The sequence below is a fragment of the Macadamia integrifolia genome, chromosome 5 (genome assembly GCF_013358625.1).
Source record: "Macadamia integrifolia cultivar HAES 741 chromosome 5, SCU_Mint_v3, whole genome shotgun sequence".
NCBI lineage: Eukaryota > Viridiplantae > Streptophyta > Magnoliopsida > Proteales > Proteaceae > Macadamia > Macadamia integrifolia.
The window spans coordinates 45,936,436-45,948,673 of NC_056561.1; the positions used below are offsets into that span (position 1 = coordinate 45,936,436).

Genomic DNA, 12,238 nt, shown 5'->3' on the forward strand with positions numbered 1-12,238 from the left:
CCCCCCCCCCCCCCCCCCCAAAAAAAAAAGAAGCTTTTGCACCATGTAAAGAGGGGAAAGGAACAGTTGGAATTCAATATTTACTTAAAATTTGTGAATTCAATCTGTTTAATTAGGTTTAAATGTCAGTATAATGCATGGAATTAATTGAAAAATTTTCTGAACAAATGAGATAATTAGAGTGATTAAATGTGAAAAGCTTTTTCTCAAAGTGACTAATCAAAATTCGCGTCGTCTTTGTTTTCCTTTCTTCCTTCAGTGATTCACAAGGCCAGTTCAGAAGCAAAAGAACAGGAGATGGGTCCGGCTGCAATGATTTCTCAGCCAAGTTTAATAATGAAGCTCGAAGTCGAGCAAGCAGTAGTTACAATGACTCCACGACGTCTTCGACTACCTCAAGCTTACCTTCATGGCTTAAACAGTACAAGGAAGAGAACAAAAGATTGATCAGTAGTGAAGAGGTAACAATCTTATTCCCCAGTGCATGACCCCCTTCCATACGACTAGAACTAGTTCAAAAAAATTTCATCATTTCCTTATATTTCTTGTCTACTCCTTATCAGGACTGTATTCAAGTCAGAGATCTCTGCCATAGATGGAACTCAATTGGAAGTTCATCCCAGGATCATCAACTCCAAAAATCTGAGAAGACCTTAAACTTCCCTTCCATATCGCCCCCTTTCTCTACTTCAGTCTCTTCACATGACCATTACTACCCTAACATGCACCAGACTCACCATGGATGGCCCATCTTTGCTGAACCCAAACAGTCATGGAGGGAACACCATTTCTGGATCTCTGACAATGATGTGGATGAAGGATCGGAACCCAATTTGCAAGTGTACGTCCCAAACCCTAACCCTAACCCTTACCCTAGCTCCACACCTAATTCAGCTTCTTCAAGTGATGCAATGGAAATGGAGTACCATCATAGGTTCAAGGAGCTGAATGCAGAGAATCTGAAGACCCTATGCAATGCATTAGAGCAAAAGGTTCCATGGCAGAAGGAGATAATTCCAGAAATAGCCAGTACCATTCTTCAATGCAGGTCAGGGTTGGCAAGGAGGAAGGATAGGATGAGAAACAGTACACCCAAAGAGGACACTTGCTTATTCTTCCATGGTGTTGATGTAGAAGGCAAAGAGAAGATTGCAAGAGAGTTGGCTGGCCTTGTCTTTGGATCTCCATCTCACTTCATCTCACTAGGCCTAAGCAGTTTCTCATCGATGAGGGCCGATTCAACGGATGATTTCAGGAACAAAAGGTCAAGGGATGAATCAAGTTGTAGTTATCTAGAGAGATTTGCTGAAGCAGTTTGCAGTAATCCCCACCGCGTGTTCTTAGTGGAGGACATAGAACAAGTTGATTATCGCTCTCAATTGGGTATCAAAAGAGCCATTGAAAGAGGAAGAGTAACCAATTCGAATGGTGAAAGGGTTCTTCTTCGTGATGCGATAGTTATTTTGAGTTGTGAAAGCTTCAGTTCAAGATCAAGAGCTTGTTCCCCTCCTATGAGGCAAAAGTCTGGTGAGATGACTGAGGAAGAGAAGAATGGAGAAGATGAGCAAGAGACAAGTCCATGTGTCTCCTTGGATTTGAACCTTTCAGCGGAAGAGGAAGATCATATCGATCATGATCAGTCCATTGATGACATCGGGCTTCTAGAATCTGTTGATAGAAAGATACTTTTCAAATTGCCGGATTATTAATAGAAGCCATTCATGAGAGAAAGATCTTCTTAGGTGGGCTGGGTAGTTTTTGTTTCTTCTTTGAGATTCAGGTTTGTTACTTCATTGTGCTGATTCTTGAACATTTCACAGTCCAATGGATGGAGAATTGGAGGGGAGGGGAGGAGGGGGGGGGGGGGGGGGGAGGAGGAAATCGGCCATGTAGATTGTAGAACTACCACTGCTTGTATATTATTTTCATATGTATTTGTAATACCTGGTTGATGTTCAATTTTTTGTTTTATTTTTTCCTTGTGTTGGGTTTGTTTATGTTGATTTCAGATACAATCTTTTACATTAGAAGGAATGTGTATGTTACTCATTTTAGCTTTTTCTGCATCACGAGTAGTACCCCTTAGATAGTGGAATACCATGTAAAAAATGTAACTCCTCTCCCCACAGACCCAGACTTGATTATTAAAAGGTACTTGCATATTATTGTTGTTTCATGCATGCATGGATTGGTAGAAGAGACCTAGAAAACAATGGGCCCCACTTTATCTCCAAGTTAAAATTGGCCTAACTGCAGCCTAAAAACAATATTATTGGTCCAAGATCTTTGGAACTTGATGGGGCAAACAAAATAATAATCTTAATAATTATTGATCTTTTTAACTTAATTGTCATCCATTGATGTTACCTCAGATTTTGATTCATGGAATTAGGCATGCATGGAAGACAACATTTCAAGACACAATGAGCAAGGTGGATCATGATGGGTAAGGAATTGTTAGCAGACCAACGATCAGGCTAATTATTGTGAATTCATTTGCACACGTGAACAAGGCAAGTATAGTAGCACCATGTGTCATCATCATCATCGATAGGACATTAACTATATATCTCCTTCCTCTTCATCCTGATCTTACTCTTCCTCTTCTTCGTGTGAGGGGCTTTTTCTTGGGTAGTAGGACCTTACTTGATAAGCTTATTATTGGCCTCATCTGCAAGAAACAAAAATTGTCATTGATGGCATCGAGTACACTACTGCACCTCCCCCCACCCCCCCACCCAAAAAAAAAAAAACCCACCCACCCACCCACTTTGGATCAATCAGACATCCTCACTAAGTGCCTCCTTATTAATCATTAATTTGCAACCTCAGAATGAATGGCACAGGCACATAGATTTACATCTCATGCGGCTTGCTTTTCAAGTAGGGCCTATATATGTTTAGTAGCAATAATAAGCCATGACTAGAAATCATTTTCTTCCTTTTTGGCCATTTGTTGTTAGAAGAAGGCATCATCACAGTTCTCCAACTGATCTCCACCCTCCCCCACCCCACCATTCCTCTCTCTCTCTCTCTCATCATATCATTACTTAACGGTTGAATATTTTGGGGACAATTTAAATGTTGTTTAATTACCCATACACACTCCCACACCACCCCCCCCCACAAAAAAAAAAAAAAACCTTGAGAATATCCATGCTACTTATATTGGCTGAAGTTCTCATTTCCATCACTGAGTCAGAGACAGGAAAAAAAAAATTCTCATTCATGTGAAAGTAGCCTTAATTACTACTATTTACATGTGTTGGAGACCTCATTTTGCACCCCTCCTACAAAAAGAGGGGGCAAAAAAAAAAAAAAAAAAAAAAAGACATGATTTGCATAATAAAACCTATATAGATTGTTGAAGGAATGTTGGGAATGCATAAAGTAAGAATTAGGGTATGATCCATAACGTAAGAATTGTGCAAAGGAGGAGGCCACTTTGGAAGAAAAAAGGAAAATCTTTCTTAAGAAATATCAAAAGGGCACTACTTTTTATGTCTGTTGATGCGTTTTGCAAAAGAATCCTCTTTTTTTTTTTCTTTTGATTTCATAACCCAAAACATTCTCATCATTTTTCGAAAGTAGTGGTGGGTAGGGTAAAAAATATAAAAGAACGGTAAGAAGGATTAACACCTAAATTTAAATTAATAAATAGGCATCTCCTCTTTAGACCTTAAAGATGTTGTTACTTTAGAATCACAAAAAGATCATCATCTTCTCATCTTTCAAATTGAAACCTAAGCATAAGTAGGAAATTTGTCGCTTATGGGTTTTAAAAAGATTAGGGTTTTTAAGATTAATACACCATTTGAAGCACAAAGGTGTAGTTTGATGTGTTACTACTCCTATCTCTTTCACATGCTTTCTTTACTTTCTTTCAAACTCTCCAACATCTTAATATATTCTCCCTTACTTTTGGGTTCCCACTTTTATAACTTTTTTGTTCCCAATCTCTAAAAGGAAGAAGCCTCTAACTTAGACTACTTTTTCTCTCTTCCCTTTTTCCCCATTATTTTGTTTTTCTTTCTTTTCTCTCCTTTTCCTTTAAATTACTTTCTCTTGAATAATTGAAACTCCCTCCCTCCATCCCCCGCCCCCTCTCTCTATCTCTCTCATGTGGATAAAAATGGCAGGTTTCATGCTTACAAAAATTGGAGGAAATTAATAACCCAAACAACATTAATTTTGAAATTTTATTTTATTTCTTTATGGGTATGTAATATACATAAAGAAATTACCAACCACCAAAGCATAGGGTAATATAGTATACAGAACCTATGTTTTTGAACAGCACAAAAAGGTAGAAAGATATATTTGCTTTCTGGGAAAGACCAAAATACCCTCGATTTTGGAGATAACTTTTATATAGCTTAACAATAAAATGTAATCTCCCCCCCCCGCCCGACCCGCAAATAAAATAAAAATAAAAATAAACTATATAATGTAATCTTTGATCAAATCTTTGATGTCAAGCCTCTCCTTCACATTCCCAAATGCATAATTAGTTACTACTTTGTTTCATGTATGGCTGTAAAACCGATATGGTACAACTTATCAGAGTTTCTTGCTAAAAGATTGGAACTCAACACATATCCCTAACCTCCTTTAATAGATGTAAATGGGCTATGTTTTTAAGTCCTCTATTTTCAGTATTTGGTGGAGGCTTGCTCATTGTAAACTCTCAACTGATGTGCTATTTTATTCACAAAAGAATTAACTTAGCCTCACGTTATTCACTTTGGACTGAGCTGGGCTAGAACTACAGGCATCTTTAGAAATTTTGTTTGAGCTCCTCTGTGGTGTTTCTCAAAATTTATGGGGGTGTAAAAAAACTTGGAAAATTATCCATAACTTCCATCAAGCTAATGTGGTAATTGATGGCCTCGCTAAAAAGGCAGCTTGTTCCTATTTGCCATTTGTTATGGACTATAATTGAGGATTGTCCACAATTATATCATGTGGGATGCTTTTTAGTGGATCTAGATTTCATTTTCTCTAAGTTCCTTATTCTTTAGTTAGTTTTTCTTACTAATGATGATGCCAAAGGTTAGTAATCTATATATTTGATTTTTGGTTTGTTCCCGTCCATATATGCCTGGACATTAATAGTGTAATCTTAATTTTTATTTTTAATATATTTCTTTGCTGACCTCTAGCAAAGAAAAAAACGTATTAGCCAAAATAAATGAAAAATGGAAAAGAGCTATAGTTTTTTTTTTTCCCCCTAGATATTCTTGTAGTCCTTTTTTTCTCTTCCATCTATAAAATAGAAAAAAAAATCCAAGTGGGGAGGATGAGAAAGGTAAATTCAATCTAAACATGGTAACGAAGTTTAGCAACTTTATGTACATTAGTTTATGAAAAATATGCTTTAGAGGCACCATAGATGTACTCGGGTTTGTGTTTAGTTATTGCTCCATGAACTTGAAGTATAATTAATACATAAGGTGCATGATCATCGCCATTATATATTCCACCCCTTTTCTATGCAGCTTAATCCTTTTTTTTTTTTTCATTTTTTGGTGAGGAGGTGTGGGAGGTGCTCTTTAGATCTATCAGATCAATCATAAGATAGTTTTACTGTTATTTTTATACCACATATGATATCACCGTTTACCCTTTGACAACAATCTAAGATTTCAATGTACCTAAGTATGAAATATATATATATATATATATATATATATATATCTTTACTTGTGTGTCATCAAAGTGGTGATGAACTAAGAAGTTTTAATTGTCTCTTGTCTTATTAGTTATTACTAATATTTATTTAATATAGTATTTAATACAACGGTAAAAAAGAGTTTTAAATTTTTTGAAAATATTTAATACATTATTTATGTGAAATGACATGATTTATCCTGTTACTTTGTTAATTCCAAGAAGATGAAAAAAAAGAGACATGATTTATTCTCATTGGAAAGAAAAATATGTATACCAAAATGATAAAAAATAAAATTACAATTTTTTGTTTTTTTACCAACATTGGTTGCGGCAATTTTTTTTTTTTTTTTCCTTCTAAATTATGGCATTTTTTTGTGGGGGGTTCTTGACCCATACCTGTAGCATGACATTTATGGTTTAGTTCAATTTTACTTTATTAAGTTGAGGGTGATAGTTGATTTTGTGATCAAGTGCACAATCTCCTAATGGAAACTCATAAGGGTGCGGAAAGTAAGATAATTTAAACAAATGTGGGGATTTGGAGGAATATAGTTTTCTCTCAAAAGCCGGAAAGGGAGTTGTGAGATCAATGAGATGTGATTCTGATAAAGTATATAAATTTTAATTAAATGCAGAAAGTGGACGTCCCTTTTGTAAACACCATTCCCTTCTTCTTCTACTCCTTTTTTTACTCATATCTTAAAACCCTCTCACCTCCCTTCTCTTTTCCCCCCTCCTGAAGTTTTCTCTTCAACACCTCTGCATTTTTTGTCATTATTTTTCTTTGTACGGATGAGGTACTAATGTAATTATGAAATTTATTGGGACTGTCATGGTACCCTTTTTGAGGTTCTCTTAATTTTCAAGCCTCCAATGCTTAAAGAGAAGGATAGTGAAGGATAATTTTCCATAAATAATAGGGGATGAGAATTTATGATGAGACAAGAATATCATCACAAAGTCACATCACCAGCGATGAAGGGTTCTTCCTCCCAATTAGTGAAGGAAAGCTATCATCTTTTCTTGACACCTTTAAGGTGTCAAATAATTTATAATCCTACTTTTTTTATTCTTATGTGAAGGACATTAGATTAACACAATTGACAAAAACATGGCCATTCCTTTTCCCCTCTTCCTCTTTAATGGGGTAGTGATACCAAGTCATTGCACTCACGTTAAACCTTTGGTAGTGATACCAAGTCATTGCACTCACGTTAAACCTTTGGCACCATTGAATTACTCACGTTAAACCTTTGGCACCATTGAATTATATATTCAGAATCATCTATGAGGTGAGACCCATCGATTACACAGCCTTTTATAATTTGAAAAGGACCCTCCTGATGTTGATCTTATTGTATATATATAATTTTTGGTTTGGAACCATATTGCTAGTTTTTCTTCCCCACATCTATACCCATCAAACATGCCTAATTGGGAAATTTCTTAAGTGAGTGCTTTCTTGAATTGCTTATCACCTGCATACCCAGCCACCAGTATAGGAGGAACCTTTTTGTTATGAATGACCTTCTATATATATGATGTTAGGAGTTGGGACACCCTCGAATATTCTCCAATTAATTGCAAGGCCGAGAGATTTGACTGGCCACAATCCAGAGCTTTAGCAAGACTACCCTAACCTTTTGCAGCATCTCTCTCTCTCTCTCTCTCTCTCTCTCTGTGGTTCCTATTCTTACTAGTGTCAGTTAAGGAAGATATGGTCCACATAAGGGAACCGGGCAGCTCTTATCTCTCTTTCTGTCGAAGAAGATTTTATCTATACAGATTACAGAGGGAGGGGTAGCTGAGAACTGTCACTCAAGACCAAATAACAGGTGGAATATCTAAGTTCCCCAAAGATAGGTTATTAGGTTGTTATAAGTTGATGCGAGAAACTTCCATTCTGTTCCACCTTTCAAAAATAAGGTGCATGGCTTGGAATTTGGATTGTGGGGATCGAATCCTGCCTTCATGATCCGATACCCATTACTAGAACCATGGACCCAAGAGATAAAGGAATTTAACACTCCTGTCTTCACTCTTCACTGTGTGCATTTCCCCTTGGAAACATCTCTCTCTCTCTCTCTCTCTTAAAAAAAAAAGACAAAAAACCCCTAACCAGCTGAGCTCTTAGATTGAAGCAAATTTATGAGATACTGAAGAAGATGGTTTAAACTGAAAATATATTAGGAAGATTATTGGAATGGCAGTAGCTAGTACTAAGTAGTGAGAGCACCATAGACAAGTTTTTAGCTTTCCAGAAAAGGGATACTTGGAATTATTAAGTGTGACTCTAAATTGATCCTCTAGATATCTGTGTGTAAAACATTTGCGGGACCCAAGATATCAAAAGTCCCAACTTATGATAACTTCTTGTTGGGGGGGTCCTTAATGCAACTTCTTTTCTGGATTTATTTGCCTGTTTTGATTCAGGAGTTGATGTTGCCTCCTTTTTCTTTGTTTCTTTTGATTTGCTTCTCTGTCTCTCTATTGTAGCGGCCTCTTGAGCGCTTGGGATCCTGCACCCCTTTTTTTTCTAATAAAATCTTTGTCTTCCTTAAAAAATAAAAAAAATAAAGTCAATCAGATGGTTGAAACATATTTATGAGATCAAGCAAATTAATTTTAGCTTTTCTCATAAAAAAAAAACTTGGTTTTAGCTCTCGCTATGGATAATCTCTTGTGGTAATCTTTTCTAAAACTTTAAAAATTCTTATTTTTTTTAATATATTAATATAAATGAGAACATAGAAATTATCTCAATGCTTAATCATTTGAACTAATGCAACGTAGTAGGCCCTTATACCCATATTAAATCCTAAATAATTGGCAAAGCTAAGTCGTGCGATCGGTCATTCTCTTTAAAATCGAAGTTAGCTTTATTGTGCAATATGGGTTTTTGCGAATCAACCTCTAAGATTGTGAAATCCCTTAGGGTTTTCAATAGTTGTTGCACTCATTTATTGAGTCATGTCAGGACATAAATAGGTTTTGCTCAATCAACAAGAGAAATGAAACTCGAGGAATCCTTGAACAGTAAACTAAGAGGTAAAGAGAGAGAGAATACTTACAATGCACTCCTAAGTATTCAAGACATCTTTTTTTCTGAAAAATAAAAAGTATTCAAGACTTCCACTATTTATAAAAGAGAGATATTCATTAGGTTCCGATATATAAATTAAAAATTAGTATTTCAAATGTAATTATACCATCGACTACAAAGATCTTCATTTATGTTATATTTTTCTACAAAGGCCTAAATTTAAAACAAGACATGATGAGATATTCATTAGGTTCCGATATATAAATTAAAAATTAGTATTTCAAATGTAATTATACCATCGACTACAAAGATCTTCATTTATGTTATATTTTTCTACAAAGGCCTAAATTTAAAACAAGACATGATGATTGTTTGTAAGCATATCCATGTCCTAAGTAATCAAATCAGATACTAATCTGATCTATATTTTACCCTTGCTGCACAGAAGAGATTGATTGAAAAGTTCAATATATAAATCTCTTACCACTCATTTGTATATGATATGGTCCTGTAATCTTTGGAACAGTAGGGTAAAAGAGGATAGGTAATTCTCAGTGTTTTGGTATAGGATAATTATATTTAGTGTTAGTCTAGTGACCCCCTCAAATGATGGTGGTGGGAGCCCTTGCCCTTGTCAGATGAAGACAAGGCAGGCCTCGAGCTTTGCCCCCAGTAGGGTGATAAAGGGAGACGTCACCAAAGGTGCTATAGTGGCTGTTAAAACTTCTAGCATAAGCCTTATATATATGGGATGACAGACAGACATACTCATTAGGCCAACACCCCATCTTAGCTTTGAGAGAGCCAATCACCTTCTTTCTCCTTTTGATCTTTGGCCAACATGGTTTTTGTTCACTTTTTAGAACTTTTCCTATCTATCATAAATGAAACCCTAAATGTCTTTTGCAACTCAAATCAAGTATCTTTCTCAAGATTTTATATTTTCTTTGTTGTGGGTTTTTTTATTATTAATTTTCTCTATGAGATAATGGGTGCCCTTTCTTATATTAGTACTTGCCTGTTTTTCTCCCTTTATAAAGTTCTGGATATCCTTTAGGACATCCATGTTAAGTGGCTTTAACAGGGCCAAAGTTGCTAAAGCTAATTCTTTGGATTTATCTAGTTAAATACTGAATCATGCATACAACCCACACAAGATAATATTATTACAAAAATTAAAAATTTTGATAATTCAAATTTAATCCAAGATTAGCTTTATGCAATTTTTCCCTTTTAATTAAGGTCTTCAAAGAATATAGATTCATGATTTCATGATCATCATCCTTCCTGGCCATAATCAAAGCTGCCTTCCAGAACCCATTGGATTAAAACTATCCAATTAATCTGAAATTAATGTAACCCTAAAACCTGATGAAGGAAAGATTACATCGAGAAGCAAAGATTGATGATCCTTAAAATCAACTACAGAAAGCAGCTAGCTTCTGGGAGTATCATATATTAATGTACCAAAGTAGTAAGAAGTAGTACCCAAATGTACCACCTCCTTTGGTTGTATTGAATACCATGAGTCAAGCAAGACAAGCTGCCATTCCCCCCTCAGGTGAGGAGACTTTAACAAGCAACAAAAGAAGATTGTTTTGGCATCTGCAAAAGATACATAGGCATGGAGACAAAGTTTCCACACCTTCAACTTTTGCAGACTTTTAGAAAAGGGAGCTATAAGAACGGCTCTTTTTATGAGGTCACCATCAACTTCTTCCCTCCTTTTCCTTTCTCTCATAAGTGAAATTCTTTGCATGGGAGTAAGGGCAATCTTGGATCTGAAAGCCCCCCATTATCAATAGGTATCCGCAGTCTTCAATCATCATCTCTCTCTCATCCATCCAACTATCTGTTTATATTTGTGCATTTATCATTTGAAACTGATGATTGAGGGATCCAAGGTAGGACACTTCTTTATGTGATGCTTCAGTTCTATTGGATAGAGAGAGAGAGAGAGAGAGAGAGAGAGGATAGCACTACCTTAGTGTGTACTGTATAGTTGTTTTCCTATTCCAAGTCTTGGCAGAAGAGCTGGTCAAAAAGTTGGGGAACACACATGCTAGTTTACTAGAATGTTTCTGATGAGATTTTAGGAAATGATGCTGCTTTTTATGATTGTTGGGTCCTTTTCTTCAAGCATTTTAACCTCTCACATAGAGAGAGAGTGACAGAGAGAGAGGAGCTGTGTATCAAGTTGTTTTTGTGCTCCAAGAGACTGAACATTAACCCATCAAAGGATTGGAAACTTTATGAATGCCTACAGGGACGACACATATGTAGGGAATTTGGCAATGAGCTGGTCTGGGCCCTCAATGTTTCTTAAGATATGCAATTTCAGCCCAAGGTAATCAAGCCCATGTGCAGGATAGAATATGTTCTTGGATGGGCAATAAGTTCAAAGTCGAGCTTCATGGTAGCTTTAAACAGCTTTTGATTGGAATCTTCTCCAGTTGTAATTCTAGCTTTACAAGTTCCAAATTTTAAATCAAGTTCTTAGATGCTCTCCATTCACTAAAAAATAAAACCCTTCTGGAATGCTTTAATCATCTTTTGACAAGTCTTGTACCATTCTTCATGGGCATGCCTCTTGTGATCTTGTCCAGTCAGCAAAGAACTGTACTGTATTCATGAGACTCCATTTAAAAAAAAAAAAAAAACAACAACAACAACTAGATCTTAATTGTAAAAAATGAGTTGGGTTCCGGTTGAGCAGAGTTAAGCCCATGAATGAAGGTGAACCTAAGGTAAATGCATAATTTTTTTTGTGGACCCATTGTGGGCCAATACCCATCCTTGCCTTCACAATTAACGGATCCTGGTCTTACATTCAGTCAAGCTAAGCCCATAGTACAGTGCACTTTGATCAACAGCTTTCCCCAGACTCCCCACCCCTTATGTTGGCCTTGAGCCTTCCCTTTTCTCTGGGCCTATGGGCCTTCCTTCCCTCCTCTCTCCTCTACCCCCCCTTCCCCAAATTCTATTGTTGGCCCATAGGCCCTTGATTAGGATGGAAGAATTGGGCAGAGGGGAAATGGAATAGACTTTTACTCTGCTCTTTGGATGACCTTTTTAAGTGGACATATAAACCGATTGAGGTCAGGCTGGAGAATGAATCAACCCGGCCTTACAGACCAACCCAAGCCCAAGTACTGTGTCTGTGCTCATCAGTTGATCAGCCCATTTGCTTCTTTCTCCGTGTGCAATTAAGTTTTAGACCACAAAGAGAGAAGGACAACTAAAGTCCGGCAGAGGAGCAAGAAGTAGAGATCTTCTTTCTTCTTCTTCTTCTAAATTGTTTTAGGGTTGCTGTTTAACCGAAGTAGATTACTTCTTATTAGGGTTTTAGAACTTGCACTAGAAATAGAAAACAAAGGAAAAAGAAAACGAGAAACGGAACATCACATCAAAACAGACTCGGTTCTCAGTTTTTGGTTTCTGTTCACACCATCACCCCTTTGAACCGAACCGCAATCAAACCTAAAACTGGAACCAAGCCGATTGCTAAGCTTACTTTGAACA

At 36.5% G+C, this 12,238-nt stretch overlaps 1 protein-coding gene across 1 annotated transcript in view; it reads left to right on the forward strand.

Moving 5' to 3' along the window:
- LOC122078494 (protein SMAX1-LIKE 3-like) overlaps positions 1-1,979 on the forward strand; it is a 4,038-nt gene extending 2,059 nt beyond the window's left edge. Inside the window, exons 2-3 of the mRNA XM_042644495.1 lie at positions 260-461; positions 564-1,979. Of these exons, the coding sequence (XP_042500429.1) occupies positions 260-461; positions 564-1,709 (1,348 nt within the window). The 3' untranslated portion in view covers positions 1,710-1,979. The remainder of the gene's footprint in view (positions 1-259; positions 462-563) is intronic.
- The last annotated feature ends 10,259 nt before the right edge of the window (positions 1,980-12,238 follow it).